Consider the following 22005-nt stretch of genomic DNA (forward strand, 5'->3'; position numbering starts at 1 on the left):
AAAACACTTCGAAGCAAATAAAAGGTATATTACGCCACCAATGTGTTACATTGCCACAATCACAAAAGCGAAACCAAAGACAAAATGACACTTCGCGCTAAATCAGCCCACCTTTCCAGTATCTTCGGCCATTGCGGTTGTCGCTTTGGATGAGGGATCATCCCTCGCCTTGGCCTGGAAAAAAGATATTTGATTACAAATAATTTATTTATGAGCTTCGACCAGATAACAGAATATGAAAATTAGCGTACCCATTGTCGGTTCATCTCCGCTTCCTGAAGAGCGAGCTCGCGACTGTGCTTGCACCAGTAGTTGGTGGTAAATGATTGAGCGGTGCTCTTTGACGCCTGCGTAACAGCCGAAGTCGACAGGTCCACCGGATACTGGAAGGAGGGCTTCTGAAGAGCAGTATGATGGTCACAACCCATCATCTCAATAGACTGCACGAGACTTCGGGCAGCAACCATCGCGCAGAAGTTGCCATAAAGTTGAACAGGACGCAGAAGGCTTCCACTGGTTTCGTTGATCCAACCTATGAGTCCCCCCAGCCCAACAAGATCTATCGTTGGGGGAGTTGCTGAGGCACCAATACCTTCGAAGGTATGGCTGATGGCTTCGCATGTGGCAACTGCCTTCGGCTCGAGCTCCCCAATAGCATTAAGAGCATCTTCGGAAAAGCCTTCACCTCGCTCAATTTGGATTGCAGCCACTGCGCTTTTGCTTTCTCTAACGCACAAAGTGCCTACAGGTCGCACACTTGCGCCTCGGAAGAATGCAGGTTTTGGCGCAGGCAGTTCACTTCGTCTTCGGCAATTTGCTTGTCCGAGCGAAGGGTGCTGAGCTCTTTTTCATGCTGTTCCAGGCGTAATTTAGCATCTCTCGCTCGACGTGATAACTCGTGTTCTTGGCCTTCAGCTTTTTCTACCCCCTTTTGCAACATATCAATCTGTGCGTGTGCACTCCGAGCCCGGGCTTCGGATTTCTCAGCTTGCTTGCGCTGAGCCCGCGATAGAAGCAAAGCCTGGAATGTCGAACACAAGTCAGCAAAATACCAAGTACAATAATATCAGAAAATAACAATATACCTTCACAATGACCACGTCGGAGGCATCGAGCAGCTCGTTAGCGGGTTTCTGGCCGAGAGGGATTTCAAGTTTGGGGAGGACGAAGGTGCTAAAAATCTTCTTCGCGTCATCAACCTCCCCGGCGCTTAGTTCGAAAGAGGTAGGCTTTAACGCCTCAGGCGCAATGGCCTTCGCGTCAAGTGGCCCACCGAGGCCCATCAATCCCTTTCCGCCGCGGTGGGGCACACTCGGTGTCGATGTTTCGGTCTTAGAGGACGAGCTCGAAGGCGAAGAGGACGAAGAGTATGCCACCACTTCAACGTTATCGGTACCCTCGGCTTCGGGCTCCCGAGTGGTGGCCTCAGGTACTGTCGCCGCCTCTGTCCACTCTTCGTCATCGCTCAGGATCAGTGTTGGAAGATCAACGCGGAAGCAGAACAATGACTTTGAAGCCTGGCCCTCCTGGGTGCCTTCGGAAGTTTCCCGCCGGGGCATATCGCGCGACGCAGAGGAACCCTCCGGAGATGTTTCTGTATGGGCAACTTCGGGTGCAGCTTCACGTGGCCTCTTCCGGAGGGTGAGAGCTTTCTTTGTCCGACCTCCCTTCGGTGATTGCTCAGGGTGTTTTCCTTTCGTTGAAGAGCCGCCAGTGGCCTCTTCGCCCGTGTCCGCTCCCAAAGAATCTTCCCTGCCACCCTGCAGCACAGTGGCGACCTTCGGCCGTTCAAGATAGGATAGGCCTCGATATTCAAAGACTCTATTCAGTCTTCGAATGAGGCCTTGTTCGGCACACAACTGTGCTTCGCCTGGTGTAAACTTGCCGACCAACATTACAGCCCTGGCCTCTAGTTCGGCCACCGACAAATCTGGAAAATATCAAAACCGTTAGCAAGGATGAAGGAATAAATTGTATGAATGACTACGGATAAGCCGAGTACCTGCAAAGCCATGTACAGCAGGGTGGGGCCGGCAAAGCCCCTCGGGCCCTTTTTCCCCGAACATCAGAATAGCCCAATCCCGGCTTAGGGGCCAAACTCCGGCAGCTATGAACTCCTCCACCAGGTCGCGAGTTGAAAGATATTTTGCGCACCTGGCGAAGGCATCGAGAGCCTTCTGTTGCGACGACTTCAATCGCACGTCCGGTGCGCGGTTTCCCTTCACCTCTTCGCATTTTGATACGAGAAATTCTTCGGTGTCCACCTTGTGGTAGAACCATCATTGGGTCCAGTCACTGGGCCATTTGTTCTTATACACCACGACGGGCGTAGTTAGCCCAGCGCGATACGCGAAATTCAAGCACCCATAGTGAGCTTCGCTCTGAACTCTGAAGTGAAAACTGGTTTGGGTTGATGATGAAGTCGGTGTGCGGCAGCGAAGGCCCTGGCGGATGCTTTCACACCTTCCGAACAAGCTGCCTAGGCGAAGAGCCCCATCCTTACTATTGCGTTGGGGGTCAGTTGATGGATATAGACTTCGAACAATTTCAGTACTTTAAGGACCATCTCATCGCACGGGAGGTGAAGACTCGCTCGGAAGTAATGCACAAACACAACCACTTCGTCATCCGCTGGCTCTGGTGTATCCTGTCGCCCGAGGAGCGGGACATTCGAAACATCGCTAATTAACCCTTCCCTCACAAGGCCAGCCAGAACTTCGCTGTTCACCTTGGACTGCCCGATCCAGTATGTATTCGGGCGAGAGGATCGAAGCTTCAGCGCCATCTAGTCCAAAGAGATTGACACGAACAACAGATTGCGCGAAGAGATGAAAACCGGGGCTTCCTCCGAAAGGCTCGAGAAAGTTTAGTCGACTTCGTATGAGAGCGACGGCTTCAGCAAAGGCGTGGTAAAAAATATTGACAGTGGCGTGATATTTATAGTGTAAGGCGGTGGCGGTTACAATTGCCCGCATCGAAAATTGAACCGATGTCGAAAACCATGCTTCGGTATACACCAAGAGCATTAAATGCAGGCGGTTACTGAGACCTTTCAGCAGTTACCAAGGAGCCGTCTGGCAATCTATAAAAAAACCTAATGATAATAATAAAACAATTTTTTTCCTTATACACAACAATAATACTCAACAACATGCATTGACCCCAGTAGACTTCGACAGGCCGAAGGGGACGGCGTTGAGATATCTCGTAGGCTACAGTTTCGGACTATCGAAGATAAACCTTACCAGTATGGGGCTACTGTTGGGGATGATCTCCTGCCCCCCACTTCGGAGGGAACCACGAAGTCTACTGGAAATGCTACGTGCTAGCCGTTGTGGTTTTGTTCCAGGGATTTCATCTGCAAGCGGCGAAGATCGTAGAGCTATGTTGGTCGAAGGGTATAGGCGCGCCCGCACCTTCAATCTCCCATACCTGCGAAGTCGAAGGAGACCTTCAGCTGACGAGCGAAGACCAGACCCGCAGTTCGCAGCGTTCGCAGCGGGCGAAGATGCAAGCCGACCTTCGCCGAGGGATGAAGGCTATCCGACGAACATCCGAGCGGAGGAGGCTTTGATGCCCTTCGGAGACAGGAATCGCCTCGACGCAGTGGGCTCGATTTCGGTTGCCCGGGGTACTGCTGTAATTATGTGATTATGCTCATTTGTACCATAATGCCCCTGAATATTCTGGGAATGTAGCAGGTGAGGGGGTAGGATTTGTAAACCGCACCTGTGATTGCCGGGTACGGGCTATAAATAGAGCCATAGTGTACCCGGAAGAGGTATCAAAAAACTGTTCCACCTCCAACACGTGTCGCTCTGAGAGCCCTTCGATATCTTCGTATCCGAAGGCTCACCTTGTCTAGGATCCCGATCCCAACAAAGGGCAAGAGCAGTTACGAGTGGATGACATCAATTTACTCGAGGAGTATTGCGATCGAGCATCTATTCGAGCAACAAAGTATCAACAAGCATTTCGTAGGTATCATAGTCAAAAGATTCAGCCTAGGAAACTCACTGTTGTGATCTTGTTCTACGAAAGGTGCACAAATAGGCTAGGCGCCATAAGTTATCACCCAAGTGGGAAAGATCCTATATAGTGGTCAAAGTTACTCGACCTGGATCAGTGCTGCTATCTACTCCAAATGGTGAGATACTTGAGCATTAATGGAATATCGACCAACTCTGAAAGTTTCATTCATAGTATAGGTAAGTCAATTACATTTGATTCGATTAACTACTTGATTACATACTTTTTCTTTCCCGTCCAACCTGCATGGCTAGTGCAAAGTTGACAGAAAGTATTTATCTAGCTGTTGCAAACAGTGCAGGTCCTACTCCTCCTTGAACGAGTTGAGGAACCTTCTATAAACATCCCTTGGATGGTAGTTGATTGCGTCGGGGACCAGACACTAGCCAGCGTAAGGGCCAAGGAGAGTGGTCGAGGCGAAGACCCTGCTGGAGCTACTAACCAGTGTTGATGACACCAAACGGCCCTTCACAGGGCGCGAAGGCGATTTGGTGGTTGTAGATGGAGAAGACTACCGCAGTTTCTCTACCATCGAAGGTTCGGAGGCTCCATCGCCGAAGACCTTGTCGGCGACTTGGTCGATGATCTCATCAAGATCACCACCATCTTCATCTCCCTTCTGCGCAACTTGTGTCACTTACTCCTATGTCACTCGTTCCATGGCATTGGCTTCAAGGAAATGCCGGAGGTGGTGGGTGAAGGGTTGGTGACCTTCGATGGACATTTTGTTCTTTCTCCTCTTAGGCCTTTCAATCGATTCCTCCTTATCGGAAGAAACAATGATGAGTCCCGGAGGAACCATGGCGAGGGGCCTTATGGTGAGAAATCCTATCACTTCACTTTTTGGATCGGACTTGGGAGACGATGGTGGAGTGGAGGCCATGGCTTCAAGCTCTACGAGTTCTACTGGGAGTGTAGGGAGAAAAGAAGGAGATGGGGGTGAAAAACCAACGGTCTTAGTTTTCTCTCTATTTATATTCATGGAAACGGGTCACATTTTACACGCGGAGCTATCAAGATCTGATATCGCTGGGCGTGAGAGCACCTCGGTCGCATGACACATTAGGTAGAAGTTGAGGCATTGCTAAGACGTTGTGACTTGTCCAATATCTGCAAAGAGAGGTGCAAGGTCATTATTGCATGTCAAATCAAAAGCTGCAGTGAAAATGAGTATGAATGGGAGTGGGTTTTTAATGCTCACTTACCCGACTATTTGAATGCACTCGACGACCATAACATAACCTCAACCAACCTCTCGGAGGCTGGACTCATCAAGAACGTGGTCGAGAAATGGATGTCGATGCTTATGCTCTATTCTCCACTTGATCCAGCTATTGAGTGGAAAGTCGGGGGCTACGTCATACTTTTGTGGTGTTTCTTGCTTCACTTTCTGTTTTTTTTATCATACCAACCTAAGAGCCGGAAGCTACATCATATAATGTCAGTGCTTATGCTCCACTTTCTACTCGAATTTAGTCATGGGGCGAAGGGACAAGGGCCACGTCAAGTATATTTTGGTGCATATGCTCTACTCTCTACCTTGATTATCATGTCAAATAGATGAGTTGGGAGCTACATCGCATACTTTTGATTCTACGGCTTTACTCTTTACTCGATCCAGTCATCGAGTAGATAGTCGAGGGCTACAACACCATACACTTTCACTAACACATATATGTTCCTTTCTACTCTTAGATTGAGTAATCTTCTCCTCGACCATAGAGTCAGGGCTATATAATAATACCATAATTTTCATAAATTTTGTATATGTCTTTTGCAAAAGTTTATTTAGCTTTGCATTGACTACTTTGGATAAGAGCCAGTAGAGGCATATGTTGGGTTTATAACAGACAACTACACCTAATAAAGCATAACAACATATGAGATTGTCAGAGATCTCATGCCTAACACCTAAAAAAGGTTCTGAAGTTCTAGTCGATCCCATGTGTGTTCGCTGTCAAGTTCATTTCTGTACGCTGGTCAAGCGCGCATGGTAGTGAAAGTTTGCAAAAGGCCATCAATATTTTCTATTTCTATATTTACACTAAATCTTTTCCTTATTCTTACAGTTGTCTCGAGTGATTACTCAAGGGCCAATATTTCTAATCATCCATCTAATTGAGTTTTCATATATCAATGGATATTTGATCAATAAGTTTTGAAGGTGGTCTACACGCCTATGGATCAAGATTGCATTTACTCATGCTAACTCTATTTCATCAATAAGGAAATAGTGACAATAGCATGTTAGATAGGCAAAATATTAGTAATGTTTCATTGCAACCATCAGACAAAAGCATACAAAAAGCCTACTACTCGACTACGGAGAAAGGTTCGGTGATATCCATTTACAAGAAAGCCACTTGAAATTCCCCTCGAGGGATTTTGTGGTCCTAGAAACCTTGTCATGATAGGAAACTTCAAGCACGTCATAATCGTCCTGGTGGTAAGCTAAGTTCACTCAACGGAAGCTAAGAATTCAACCAAGGTTGGTAACTCTGAGTATTGATGCTACAACTTTGGAGGTAATACTCAGCAGAATTGATCTTTCTTTCACCGAAGGAACAACCTCCCATTCTAGTGGCTCTTAAATGTCATCACCGAATACGTGGAGGAAAACCAGCGTCAATGCATTGTGATCGGCTGGATCATCAATTTACTTGCCAACCTTCAGGAAAAACATGCGAGACTCGACCAGGAGTAGTCGAGAACCACTTAGATTAGGTTGCCAGATCTTGAACTTGGACATCAATTGTTCCAATGTCACTACAGCTCCCTATGGATCTCCCGAGGCCACTCAATCTAGAAAATCCAAAATACGCCACCAAAACTTGCAACTAGAGATTTGAAACCACCATTGTGGTCCATTGATATGATAAACGTGCACTCCCTTTGTCATCTAAAGATGCAAGCACGAGATCCTCAGAACAATGATGATGAATAATTTCCCATCCTTTCGCACTGTGAACCTCTCCAGGTTCACCCAGAACGCATCATAGGAAAGCGATGGAGATTATAGAACCATCCGATCACTAGGTTAATAACCCTACCTTTGATCTAACATCCTCACTCGATAACGATCAAGAGCTCATTCGAGGACCCAAACATATCCCAGCTATCGTTGACTAAACCTTGAAAATGAAGGTGGAAAACTGTTTCACTTCCTAGGCGATAGACCTCCACCAAGCCATCCTTGTGCACGAATGGTCCTTTCAAGATCCAAGGAGCAAATTCTGCTATCCTATGCACTTCACGCCATGAAGTGCAGACACAAGGGAAGAAGGTGAAATATTCTGGATGCCATAGTTTGTTGGAGACAGTGTCAAGCACCCCCAAAGGCAAAGTCGCCCAATCAGGAGTTTCCGTCATAAGATCCAAAGTGAAAGATGAAGTCTTTGATTAGAATGGAAACAATGGTGGATGAATTCAAAGGGCAAAACTGCAGAGGAGGCAACGAGACTAAGACAATGACAGTGAAGTTCTCCCCTCAGATAATTAAATAGGCCTTGCCTCAAGATGAGACTCCAAAATTGTTTCTGCTTCGGATAAAAATTGTGGTGCTTCGATTGGCGTGAAAAGTGGGATGATGGCGCCGTGCGAATCTCTGCACGGCTATCTGATCGCATTTAATATGCCTATACCCAACATTTCAAATTTCAAAGATCTTTTTAACTCTACTTAGAGAGAGATATTGAGAAGTAGATATTACTGGCCCTTCTTGAGTCTTGAGTGCGGATAATAACAGGGCGCTCGACCCAAAAATGTTTCCACTTGATACTCAGAATAGAGTCTATCCTTGTTCAATTGTGAGTTCGACCTACCTTACTTGACTAGGCTTGGATTTGGCAGTACACGAATAGGAGCGTGCAAAAATCCTCCCTGTTGAGTAGAGTTAAGGGGCTACTGTCAAATATCTAACTATAGGGTATATACGCATAAGGAGTATACTATATATGGATGGGGCATGCTGTGTGCATACTTAACAACTCCAGATATTATGGAACCAAATCTGATACGCCAGAATCCAGAAGGTGTACACTACAAAGGCTTCGATTGCTTACCTAACTCGAGAATACTAGTATCCATGATAGATCTATCTACTTGGACGATAAGAAATAGGGCTCCTTATTGATTATGGGTGGATAGGATGCAGCACATCACCCCTATATAAAGCGGGGACCCAGACCCCCTGGGGGGACTCTCTCTTTCTCTCGACTATTGGAGGTAGGCATCAAGACCTTAGCACAGGAGGAACTCGACGACTTTAGCCCTAGGTTAGACTAGATCTGATCTACTCCTTATAATAGGTTAGCCCCATTTCCTGTACTCGAGTGAATATATACACATAATCATCCACACAGGACGTAGGGTATTACTCCAACCGGAGGCTCGAACCTGTATACATCAGGTGTGCCTCGCTTCATGTTTGGTCTTTGATCCATGAAGGTAACCCTGTTATTTCTAGACACATTGTCGGGAACAATCCTCGACAATTATGCAATCCAAACGAGCAAGAGTATGTCCTTAAACTAGCAAGGGGACTATATATAAGCTACATGTCGAAATGTATCCGTTACACAAAGTCTGATGCCTCTGAGTCCCTAGCGATCAGAGTGCAGAACACCTAGCGGCCAGACAACTGCTAGCCCAACTGCTATTTCAGAGCATTAAATGCTCTGATTCTAAACATCATTTGAACTATCCACCGCTTGCCATGGTTAGACTACGAGCCAGAATAGAATCTTCAAACTCTTTGTTCACTATGTCGGTTAGGTCGGCACTATCCACGGTCATACCGCTAGCTAGAATAGAGACTTCAAACTCTCTGTTTGCTATGGCGGTTAGACCGGTAGGCCCACTGGTCAGACTACTAGACCATATCACTTGGTCAAAAAGATTTTGGACTATCCGAGAGCCCTTCGGATAGACAGCCACAGTAACCTTGCCCTTGCGCAGATGGCGGTCAAACTGCCAACCCCTGGCGATCAGACTGCTAGGCACACAAAACTCACATAGGGTTGGGTTTTTCCATTTCTCTCAAAATGAATTCATCATTCTAGCATGAAATTCAAGTTTGAGCAGAGTGGCAACTATAGATGATTCAAGCGAATGAACATCAATCCCTCTTAATAGTACAACTATCGATCCTATAATCTAGTCTCCTACCAAATTCCTTGAGTCTAGCAACAATAGAGAACATATTCTAGTTATACCTTTGCCTTGAGTCATCCCGTCGAACTTGATAAACACATCATCTAAGTCCCAATGTTTCTCATAACTCTTCTAGACTTGTCATCAACTTTTTACTTGAGCTTAATGACGATGTTCATCCTTTCTTTCCAAGCACCAAGCATGAAAGACTTCTCTTTTTATATCATTTTCATCTGTTCACCACCAAGACATGAACCACAAGCATCAAGCACATAAGTTATCCACTAAGCTTGTCATGATCTTGCTCTTCCAATTCGGTATATTAAATATTCTAATTCAGTACTTACCTTCATATGGAACATAACCCTATTCACTTAAGCAATAATTTAGTTAGTCCATAAAAGCTCAATTGACAATCTCATATCTTTAGTCACTTAATCTCCACAAGTGACTTAGCCTTCACGTTTATCGTTAATCTTCTTTGAGCTTCTCCTTCATCTCATGAGCATCACCTACAGCTCAATAATATTAATGCATCTCTTTGATCTCATGATATTCCTCAACAAATCTATGTTTTATCACTTATGCATCTTCTATGTAGCAACCTATAAATAATTCTTAACATAATTGTTAGTCTATAGGTATTGTCACCACTTACCCGAGCATCACCTAGAGCTTATTCATCTTGATGTATTTCTCTTGATCACATGGCATTCCTCAATTAATCCATGCTCAACCCTCCATGCATCATCTCTGGAACAACGTACTAATAATTATCAACATAATTGTTAGTCCATATGTATTGTCATTAATTACTAAAATCATACATAGGAGCTAGATGAACCATCACCAACAGAGTGTGCTTTCCCCAACCAAAATCCGGCACTTAAGTTTATGGTTAACCCCATTAATCTAATCTCCAAATATATTAGAAATACTTAAAGGAGGATTAATACCATATTTAACTTGTACCAAATGCCAAACAAACTTATGTTGGCAATCAAAGAAACGGTGTTGAATTGACTCATCTAGATTACAAAATCAACACTTCAAACTACCCTTCCATTGCCTTCTAGCTAAATTATCTTTGGTTAAGATTACGTTGGTATATAAATACCACAAAAACACTTTAATCTTTAGAGCAACTTTTAGTTTCTAAATGTATTGATTTGTAGGTAGAACCCCATTGCTTACCAACACTAGATACATGGAACGGACAATGAACCATCCATGCTGATTCAGCGACTAGCAAAATGAGCCTTGTTGATTTGTTAAATGAATCGTTCCCACTCTTGCCACAAGTTCATACCAAGATGTTAGTTTATTGTCCACTGGTGCCCGTACGAAGGACACATTAAGGGGATTTGAGCTTAACACATTTGCAACAGTTTCACTCTATCTTTTGACAATGTTGTACAACATTGGGTATTGGTCCCTCAAAGTCCGTTGGCCAAGCCATACATCTTCCTAGAACCTTATATGAGTACCATTTCGCAAAGTGAAAGAACCCATATTCATAAAATCCAGTTTAACCTTCATGAGGCCTGTCCAGAATTGAGAATCTCTAGGTTTGTTTTTCACTTGGGTAATGGTTTTGTTTTGCAAATATCTATTTCTAAGAAGATCTTGCCAAACTCCTTCCTCATTTATTAATTTAATAACCATTTACTGAGTAAGCATATGTTCTATACATCAAGATTCAGAATGCCAAGGCCTCCTTGATCCTTAGGTGTACAAAGTAGGCTTTATTTAGCCAATCTATAATTTTGCTTATGATCGGGCACTTTGTCAAAAGAACCTAGATGTACAATAATCTAGTTTCTCAAGAACCTCTTAGGATTTCAAAGAATATAAGATAAATACAGAAAGACTACTAAGAATAGAATTTAATAAGTACAAGTCTTCCACCAACAAAAATGTGATTACCCTTCCAACAACTCAGTTTTTAGCAAAATCTTTATTCTATCTCTTTCCCATCACTATTTCTCAATTTCTTATGATGCATAGGAATACCAAGGTACTTGAATGGATTATTGCTCATATGACATCCAAAGTCTCCTGCTCAAAATATTTTGCTTTGCCATAACAAAACAACTCACTCTTATGGAAATTAATTTTAAGATCAAATAGTTGCTCAAATGCAAATATCAAAAACTTTGTATTCTTTGCCTCCTCAGTACTACAATGCTCCATAAAGAGGACTATGTCATCAGCATATTGCAAAATCGAGAGTCCTTCATCTACCAAATATGAGACAACTCCTCTCACTTGTCCTTCCTCCTTGGTTCTTGCAATAGTATTGCTAACATGTCCACTACTACATTAAAAAAAGATAGAAGAGAGCAGGTCTCTTATCTTAAACCCTTTTTAGTTTGAAAGTAGTGTCCTTTGTTATCATTAACTTTGATTCCTACCCATCCCCTCTAACCATTTGTTCAACCCACTTACACCATGAAAGGTAAAAACCCTCTCATTCTCTTGCTAATCGAATTAGGCTAAGATAAAGTGGGCAAATAACATATCATTTTCGACGTTCGGTGCAATCAAATTATTCTCTTGCTCCATGTACCATGTAGATAAGTATCTTGTTGATTGGCGGTGCTAAGCGTGTCACGTGCACGAATACCATTACCAATAAAGCTGGCTTATGGTCACATGTCTTCTTGATGGATTTATCCTCTATGACATGGTTCTTTCTTTTTCCTTATACTAAGATTATACGCCTTCTGAAAAAGAAGAGCTAAAAAATGACACTAGAGATAAGGAAGATGATCATAGTGATGTAGGGTTAACATAAGAAGAGCAGGGGACATGAGGGCGCGAAGATGACCATAGATGGATATAGATGGTTGGATGCATATTCAATGGCTAAAAAATTGACTGGTTTTATGTAATCGCTTCAATCGGTATCTTCCAGAAAAATCACCGACCAGGTGTACTTGTTATTCTACTACCATGTGGGCCCCACGGTAATCTCCCAATACATATGGTCGAATATCCTTCTCCCCATTCTGCCACCGCCACCCCTCCCCAAAGCCCCCACCTCACCGGAGCCCTCGCCACGCCAATGGCGTCCCCACCACGGCCGCCGGAGCCCATGCCCTCCGCGGCGGGGCTGGAGAGCCTGGAGGGCCTCGTCCTGGACACGGTCATCTCCAAGGCCGGCGCGCGACCCGCCGCGGCGCTCGCCTGCGCCAGCACGCGCCTCCGCGCCGCCGTCGCCGACGACTCGCTCTGGCGCCGCTTCTGCGCCGAAGACCTCGGTCTCGACGCGCTCCTCGACCCCGAGGACCGGCCGCTCCCGTCCTTCCAGGTCCGCGATCTTAGTCCTCGGTCTTTTGTACCCCTTGGTGCCAATTGCAAGAATCAAGGACTCAAGGAGCGACCGATCCGTGTCTGAGGTTTCGTGTGCTCGGAACATAGGATGATTTGATTTTGGTTTGGTTTGTGGACAATTATTGCTCTTGATTTTTAAACTTGTACCGCTGCCGCTACAGACTCTTGGTGTAGTTGTCGATAGGGGATTTACAACAAGGGCTTATTCGTGAGTTTTGCTTAGTTCATAGTTATAACCAAATATATGCTGGATCAAGAACTTAGAGCGAGGAATTTTTTGGCAATTCGAGAAAAATAGAGGTAAGGTGGGGGGGGGGGGGGGAGTAGTGAGGCTGTCGAGTTAGTTATTGTTCATCTCAATGTTTCCTTAGGTGCGAGTAGGACTAAAGAGTAGATAAAAACACAGGTTATTTACAACATGAAGGAGAATGACAGCAGAAAAGGGTAATGATGTAAAATGTAGTGCAACTGTCCTCAAAAGACTATAGCATCCTCCGATGGTAAATAACTGCCTTGTTTAGCATCCTCGACATCTATATGCAGCGAAAGAGTATGGAGGTCTATTGTGCGCAGAAGAAGAAATGTGGTTTATTCTCTCTTCTATCTCTTTCACAACCAAAATAACTTAATTTATCACGGTGATAGTAGTGGAGTTGAAAGTTTGAGTGCTAAAAAGTTAAAAACTCTTGTCTCAACTAGTTAGAATAATACATGCCAAGATTGTCCTTAGAATTCAACTGTTACAATAGTACATGTTTTAAAGGTTGGCTCATATACTAAAATTCAACTTCTCATTTATGATCTTTTAGTAATGTGTAAACTACATCTTATACTTGTATTCTGTTGTAAATGTTTTTTTTTTTTTTTTTGCATCTCTAATATTTGTTCTACTTCATACTTTAATTGAAAACAAGAACAAGTCAGGGGAAAAAATCATATGGAGTACAAAACTAGTTACTTCGTTGATTTTGTTCCTGCTTTGTTACTGATGACCCTACAAATCCTGTCCTTGTTTGCCATTATCCTATCCTTTTCCCGGAATGCTGTTTCTACTCATTTTTATGAACAACTACTTGTCTCTAAATTCCAATTAATTGTTGGTTCATTGTATCAATCATCAATCTGGTTTTCAGGTTGCATATAAAGTTTGGTTGGAGTCTTTTGGCATGTACCCTTTACTTCTGGTGAAGAGAGTGAAACAATTCTGGAGTTCATTGAAAATATTTTTGTCTGGAAACTTTCCTGAGGCATTGAAAACTTTGTGCAAAGGTGTTTCCGAAGCTCAATTAAATTCAGCAGAGGATGATCTTGGTTTCAAGCTCCCTTTGCCTACAAGACTATTGTATCGCTTTTGCAATGCTCAGCTGCCTTTTAGTGAAGACCATGGTGCAAATGAACGCATTTCAACTCATGGAATAATTGGGGGCTATGCGTTTTATAATCATTGGGTAAATGTGCATTTATCACCACTTGACCAAATAGTTGAAGAGACAAGAGAACTTTATCATGGGTTCAATGAGGTTTTTAATGGGCGCAAACTCATTGTAGTGGCGACTTCATGGTTTCGCCCAAAAACGTTTCTCCTTAACTGCTCAAATGGTCAACTTTATGTTGGCACAAACAACTTACCAAAAGGAGAAATGATTCCCTGTGTACCTAAATCATTGATAAGGCCAACTGATAATGATATGCCCCAAGATGGATTACTTTTGTGGTTGGAAGAGCATCTCAGGCGTTTACAGAATGGCATGATCAAGATCCGTATGCTCATGACATCGAGGTATATCAGCTTATATCCAGAAGCACCTCCATCATGTACTTCAGCTATGACAAATGGTGTTAAGGTGGTAATTCTTGACTTCCTACACAATTACCTTGTTATTTAGTTAGAATTGAAGGTTCCATAACTTCCTTTCGTTCATGCTTTATAGTACAAAAGCAGTGGAAACACATTAGGTTTTTGACTACCTACATGACCTTTTGTATGTCTAGTGCGTTGACTGCTCCAATTCTTCACTTGCGGCATTGCATCCCCAACTCATCTGCTTCATATGGGCTATTTTTACCACGGCAGCAGTAGACATCCTGTAGACGATTCTCATTGTTGATCTCTTATGAGCTTTGGTCTGACATGTGCCTGGTATTAACAGGTACGTGCGTCTGCTGTCTTTGTGCCAGAACATCCTGAAAGTGGGGGGCCTCAGGAAAGATGTGTGTACACTTACTCCATTCGCCTGTCAGTTCCAGAGGCATGCATGCTAGGTGGTGTGTACTATTCTTCCTGCCAGCTTTACTCACGCCACTGGATCATCCGATCAAGGGACTGGGTTGTTTCTGATATGCGCGGAGAAGGTGTTATTGGGGAGGTATACTGAGATCAGAAAACAAAACTACATTTTTTGTTGTTGAATGTACAATCTACCTTTGAAAGATAAGAAGTTAATGTGTCTAATACTCTAATTGGCGTGTGTTCTGCAGTATCCTGTGCTATCACCAGGTCAGGAAGAGTTTGTCTACGAGAGTTGCACACCAATGCCAAAAGGACCTGGATCTGTGGAGGGCTCCTTTTCATTTGTGCCTGGCAAGTATGTTCTAGATTCTGATTAACTAGAGAAGTTATGTTTGATGATATGATCTGGTTTACGAATTTAGTAGCCGCTTTTTGTTTGTCAAGCGATCCGAGATGCTCTAATATTCCATAGGTTTCACATTGTTTATCCTTCTTCGTTCTATGTGTGGTCTGATGCTGTTTTTCTTGGCAAGGTTGAGCCGACCTGAAGGAAAACCATTCGAGGTCACGGTGGCTCCGTTCCCTCTGGAAGTGCCAGAGTACATCTTCTGAGGATCGTAGTGAATAATAATAATGTAATCTGGTACATGCTTCCCTTTGGTACTTGCTTGGGTGTGGCAAAGTTGCTGTGTCTGGGATGATCTTGTCGCAGTATAGCAATGTAAAGTATGGAACTTTGTGGCTCTTACTTGGTGTAGCAATAGGAACAGTAGCCAAGCAACCAGTAAATGGGCCATGGCTGTGTGGATTATCTTTTGGAACCTTTAACTTGGGCCGACGTCAGACGCGGGGCCCATTGGATACAACGCAAATGGTTGGGTTAGGGCGTTAGATCCTCAGTGCAGACTGTGAAGCGTGTTCAGTGGGTTTGTTGTTGTACCACCTTGTGCTTTTGGAGAGTGTGCAATGCTCCATGTATTTCATTAAAGAGAAAAAAGGGCAAGTCTTGACCGCTTTTACACCGACGTCTTAGGGAGGACTAGGAGGCCCCGAAAGAAACTGACAGCTACTCACGACTCACGAGAGAAACAGCTATCTACACGACTGAAAAGAACAAACATTACTGTAGGAACCCGACAGCTCAAACATCACCTTGCCTAATGTCTATTCAATTGATGTGCAACTGGTGGTTTCATGCCCTGGACTTGCTCGACTTCTCAAAGCACGCCTTGGCCCAAACACTTGGAAGTAAAAAGGCATGGTTACTTTCTCAAGCCGAACACTTTATTATCCACGTATATATCAAGCATCTGAAATTCTGAATACACAGACATCACACACACATCAAGATCTAAATAACAGGCATGCATACATCTAGCTGATTTTTCTTAGGTTCATCACATGGTCTGCACGGTACAGCTTATTCTTAAACTTTCGGATTCATGAACGTAGGTGTCCCGTGATAAGTTTAATTGTTAATGGTGGACACACTCATTCAGCAACTTGTTTATGAGGCCTGCTACCTCTTCTGAGTGGGTGTACCCATCCACATGCTTGTATTATGAAGAAGGAGAGAGCAACACAATCTTTATAGGTGCTGAATTACATAAGAAGAAACCAGAAGGGGAGATATGCAAATTTAAGGAGCAAGAACTTAAGTCAAGAAAATGCATCCAGGTTCGAACCATGCTAATCCGAATGTTTTAATTAAGAGGTTTGTTTTGTTTTGGGTTGATGACTCTGAGTTGAAGTAGTGTTTTTGCTAGATTAGCATAAAATAGTCTGATATAGCCAACTTTGAAGGTGATGTAGGATGGCAAGACTGTGATGATAGGTGAGAAGACAGGAGCTCATCCGTACAAGCTGAAAGGTGAAGTCTTGGAGGGGGAGTTGCAAACTTTGCGGAATTCGTTCCTAGTGGTGAGGCATCTTCGTTGGGCTGTTCAAAGTAAGCAGCAGAGCTAGATGGCTCAAGACTAGGTAGACGGAGGTTCGCACATGACGGCTTCAAGTTGGCATGCATATTCACCTAAGGTGAAGTTTATTGGGATATGTGTTGAATATATGTATAATAGTCGGTTACAGATAGAATTGAGTATTAGAATTGATCTCAGCTCTATCTCCTAACGTCCACCCTAACAGAATCAAGAAAGAGGGGGAGTCCGTCCCTACCTCTTGTGCCCTGATCGGGGGCGCAACCGACTCCTGGTTGTAGTCCCGTTCCACACAACGCCACATTATAAAAGGGGAAGGCCAAGGCTCGTGGGAGATCTATTTCACACAGCTAACGCACACCCGACATACCTAAACCCTACGATCGATCATGTCTGGGCACTGGAGTGGAGCGAAGGCCGCCGCCACCACACTGTCATCGTCTGCATCTCCATTGGGCTGACACTCACTCATACACCTACACCGACAACATCCTCACCAATGTGTGCATCTATGTTGATCACCCACTGCCCCGAGACTTCACCAACCCCAATGGCTTCATTTGGATTGGGTATGTTATCACGCTTCTACTTATGATGATGTGTTTGATCCTAAGGTTAGAATTCATGTTGATCAAAAGCAATTACACCTAATATTGAGTTGTAATTGGGTGGGTTCGAGAATAGAGTTGTAGTTGGACTCCTATTCTCGTGCCTATAAATATTGGGTACTAGTGTTGTAACCGCGGAATGACAACAGATGAATATGGAGAGGAGTGCACGTAGTCATACCCCGAGGATGTAGGCAACATTGCCGAACCTCGTTAAAAAATATTGTGTCTTGGTGTGTTGATCTTGTGCTTCACTTGTCGATCTTGGTGATGGTTTCGCTTAAACCCTAACAACAAGCCAACTAATTCGTTCTATCTATATGATGTAGATAGGTGTAGCAAAAATGACCCTATTAGGTAATGATTATGATTTTGGTGATTAATGATAAATAATCATTAGGACTAACATATTTATCAAGAATATATGTTAGTAGCTCTCATGGATGCAATATATCAAGAAGCCAGTGCATCCGGAACAAAGTTTGATTGAATTGAAGAAGTCCAAGGAGAATTGATCTCACCGGATAGTCCAGTACAAAGGAGTTTGCACTCACTGAAGTATTTTATCCAGAGGCAAATTGTAGGCAGATGACTTCACTGGATGGTCCAGTGTTGTGTGTTTTGAACTCACCAAAATATTTATGACAAAGGGGGAGAAGGCTGAGGACCTCACCAGATAGTCCGATGATCTTCACTGGGTAATACCAGAGTACTTTTTACAGAGAAGAATGCAAGTGCAGAAGACTAATGATCAACCTACCGGATAGTCCGATGCTTTGTTTATGCACACCAGAGTATAGCATCGGAGCATTTCTTGCAGAGGAGACTGCAAGTACTGAAGAATGAAGGTTAGCTCACAACATAGTCCAATGATTATAGAGATAGTTGCACCGGTGTATTTTCAGGGAAAAGTAGTGAAGGTTGAACTCACCAGATGGTCCAGTGTGAATAGAATGAACACTGGATGAATGTATTGAGCATTTTACACAGAGAGGCTGCAAAAGGCTCGGATGGCTCAAGATAACTCACTGAAAAGTCTGGTGATGGATTTGAAGGCACACCGGAGTGTCTGGTGTTCATAGAGGTATTAACTGGAGTTTCATTGGCTAGTTTCTGAGGCTGTACCCACCGGATGATCTGGTGTTAGTACTACTATTTTTACCGGATCATCTGATGTTAACAACTTTTCTAAGCCGTTAAGAAAACGTCTAGAGGCTATAAATACCCATCTACTTAATTATTTGAAGGTGTGGCATGCTGCTAGAGTCTAGAGGAATCTTATACACACTTCAGAAGACATTCAAGCGACCAAAGTGCTTAAAGTTATTATCCAAGGCAATTAAGCACAAGATTAGAGAGTGTTTAGTGCTTATGGGCCTAGAGTGAGTTACAGCTAGATGCTGCAGCTTGAAGAAGGGATCAAGGAGTGATCATAGCTTGTACCGAGTGGTACGTTAGTGCCTTTGAATCTTAGTGACTTACCAGCATCTTGGGCCTCAGTGGCTCAAGCTTGTTGGCCCTCTGACTTGGTGTGGAGCAGTGGCAAGACACGTGTACGGGGATGCGGATACCCTTGCTTTGGTGGCTCAATCTCTAAAGTGATAATGGTGGCAAGTGACTAGAAGAAACGCTAGTGGTGAGATCTTGCCTTAGTGGCTCCTTGTTCTTGAGACCTTATCTTGGTGACTTGGTAGCTCAAGAGCTGTGATCAAAAGAGTTGTGCCGATCGGGAGCATATCCGTTGTGGAGCTCAAATGTGGACTAGGGGTTCCATTCATGTCATCGATACCATGGGATAAAAATATCTTATGCCGAGTTTGTCTCTCTACCTTATTTACACTTCCGCATTTACATACTTACAACTTATCCTACTAAAGTAGGTTGCAATTTTCTTAAGTAGTAGAGTAGACACATTAGATAAATCTAGAGCACATTTAGATAAAAATTAAGATAGGTTTATCTTGCGAAGTTTTTGAAGCCAATTTGGTTTAGGTTTCTAAGTGTCCTAATTCATCTCCCCTCTTAGGATATTACCATTTCTCATAATTGATATCAGAGCCTTGTGCTCTTGATAGGTTTAACATCCTAGAGTTATGATGTCCGGGGTTAGGATAGATATCCATAGTGCTTCACTTTTCGATGCTATAAATTTCCCCGGTTAGAAAATTCTAATGTCTTGTTATTTGCAAGCCAAGGATCTAAATATTTCGAGATTCACCGAGGAAGGGATGAAAGCTCATATCACCAACAATGAGAGACAATTAGATGCATTGGCGAAGAGTACATTTTTATCATCTTTAAATTTTGATGTATTTAATCTTGTTTATTCTCTCAACAATGCACATGATATTTGAAATAGTCTTGTTAAAATATATGAAACCACAAAAGATGTACGCAATGAGAAATATCATGTGAGAGTAAACATTCTGTATTTTAAGATAAGCTACAACAGTAATCATTTTAGGGGACCTGAGTGCATTAAAAAGTTTCCTGGATCAAAATATTCAGCAAAATATTGCTTATAAATCCCTTCCTGCTTGCTACATCAGCGTCACAGTGGCTTTCATGACTTCCCCTGCTAGCTTTCTTCAGTTAAGAATGGAGCATGAATGAACGAAATATTATACCACTTTGATTGCTTTGTGAATGCTTTAGTTCTTTCCTACATCTTCAATATCCTTTTTCCAAACTCGGTCTCCATTTTCATTATTTCTAAAATTCCCACTTTGAGTTTGGATGATATAGTTAATCCAGTGCTGGCGGAGTGATTTCTGTTCACTCACGGATGCAAAAAATACTTTGCAAGGTAGGCACTGGGAAAATATTCAGAAATACAGTGAAGCAGCACCTCTTGAACCTTAAACCATTCATCCAACAAAGTTAATCTCATAATCGAGCTGTTGCAAGTTTGTTTGTCCAATTGATTGCCAGCCCTCCTTTGATGTTATTATGGTCTGCTCCATCAGACCATATTGTTCCTCCTGATGGAGCAGTACTGAATTCATACAAGGCATGCAAATCTGGGCACAACTTCCTTGACTCCTACCATTCCCATCATATTAGTCGACACTCGCACTGCACAGCAAGAAACAGACTAGTCCAATCGTCCATTATTTCCCAAACGCTTGGCTGCCTACTCTTTTTTCAGGGTTAACGCAATGTATCCATGTAATTGTAACATGCGTGGGTTAGCAACACCATGGTTGTATATATATTTGAAGGTAGACAAGTGTAAGATTCATGTCTCCATTAAAATAGTTGGTGGGTTGAGTGTCGCGGATGTGGATCCAAACAAGTGAAGTGTTTGACGGCAGTATAAAATAGGCAAAGAAATGATCGCAGGTTTGACGGCAAACCCAAAAAAAAAAAAAAAAATCCAATGGCAGTAGGAGTAGCAAAGGAAGTGTGCACGGACACGCCACCATAAAAAAAAAAAGATGAAACAACCAGCGAAAGGCTCCAAGTATCCTATCCCCATTTTTGAAGGCTTCAGCACGAACAAAATTCCCTTCTTAGCATTAGAGCCTTTGCGCACCCATAACTACATACGTTATTTGCATTGCAGGAATCAGTTTTGTCATAGGCGTCATGGCCGCCAAAAACACCATCCCGTGCTGCGAAAGCCATATGATAGTGTAACCATTAACCTTAAAGTAGTAGGGGCGGCCTCTTTGATGTTGTCCAAAATAGGATATGTGTAGGATCCATAACTAAGACTATAAACCTAATTTTCGAAGTTCTAGATAGATTGATCTTATGTCACTAAAATCAACCTACAGAAAGATCCGTCCGTTAGATTGCCCTCAAATCTTAACAGTAGATACTAGACGTCAATACGCAACCAATGTGATAAGAATCAGTTCAATTGGATGTGTAGAGCTAAATATATGAAATTCGCAAATAGACTGCTCTACACAATAACATGAAACACCAATTGATAAAACCCTAATCCGCTATTAATAAAAAATTACAAACTTCCAAACAATCAAAACTTTTAGAGACTTATCAAGATGCTCTCAGATGACTTTAGATGAATTCAATCAGGTCTTACCACGATAGAGTAGAGGATCCACCAAATCCAAAAGTGGCGGTAAAACACGAATGAAGAACGGTGATCAAGATTAAAATTTCAACTCATCACCTTACTGAATATGATCTTTATTATGTAGATGAGTTTATAAGGTGCATACACAACATGCTTACAAGGATTTCCACAAAATCTTGAAACTCTAGATGCAAACTCTAGGGGTGTGATTGTTTGCCCATATGGGTTTTGCTCGCATGGGCATATATGCAGACTGAACATAATCATATTTGTTAAAAAGAAGAGTGTTTAGTTAGTTGTATCTATCTGGATAGGCTAAACTTAGTTTCTATTTAGTTAGCTGAATGTGAGGCCGCATGAGCAGATGCAAGAATTGAGACTGTGATTGGTTGCTCGTATGAAAATTATTTTGTAACACTGACAAGTGAACCTACGTACATAAGCGGGAGTATGTTGGTCAAGCCATTGGGTTGAACTTCTCTCCCGAGCCATGCTGCGGGAGTACTTTTGTATCCATCTAGCAAGACTAGAATAGTGCATGCGGGCAATCAAACACGCATTTCCCTGAGATTATATGCATCCGCCGAGCCAGCATTCATCCATGCAGGCAACCAATCACACCCTAGGTTCTTGTATGGGTTGTTCTCCCTATTGTTCTTGTTTTTCTTATGA

At 43.1% G+C, this 22005-nt stretch overlaps 1 protein-coding gene across 2 annotated transcripts; it reads left to right on the forward strand.

The window, feature by feature from the left end:
- The first annotated feature begins 12199 nt into the window (after positions 1-12199).
- Positions 12200-15763, forward strand: LOC133900892 (F-box protein SKIP16-like). Of its 2 annotated transcripts, XM_062342163.1 has the most exons (5): positions 12200-12493; positions 13650-14360; positions 14667-14882; positions 14995-15101; positions 15280-15763. In XM_062342163.1, the coding sequence occupies exons 1-5, from the start codon at positions 12248-12250 to the stop codon at positions 15356-15358; spliced, it is 1359 nt and encodes a 452-aa protein (XP_062198147.1). In that variant the 5' UTR covers positions 12200-12247; the 3' UTR covers positions 15359-15763. The 2 variants fall into 2 exon arrangements, with proteins under 2 accessions (XP_062198147.1, XP_062198149.1); XM_062342165.1 differs by lacking the exons at positions 14667-14882; positions 14995-15101; positions 15280-15763 and adding an exon at positions 14509-14660.
- The last annotated feature ends 6242 nt before the right edge of the window (positions 15764-22005 follow it).

The sequence above is a fragment of the Phragmites australis genome, chromosome 19 (assembly GCF_958298935.1).
Source record: "Phragmites australis chromosome 19, lpPhrAust1.1, whole genome shotgun sequence".
NCBI lineage: Eukaryota > Viridiplantae > Streptophyta > Magnoliopsida > Poales > Poaceae > Phragmites > Phragmites australis.

Bases quoted from the DNA above. Each gene is read 5' to 3' on its own strand.
- LOC133900892 (XM_062342163.1), top strand. From the start codon at position 12,248: ATGGCGTCCCCACCACGGCCGCCGGAGCCCATGCCCTCCGCGGCGGGG. The intron at 12,494-13,649 runs GTCCGCGATCTT...TCTGGTTTTCAG, and splicing joins GGCCGCTCCCGTCCTTCCAG to GTTGCATATAAAGTTTGGTT. The intron at 14,883-14,994 runs GTATACTGAGAT...TGTGTTCTGCAG, and splicing joins GAGAAGGTGTTATTGGGGAG to TATCCTGTGCTATCACCAGG.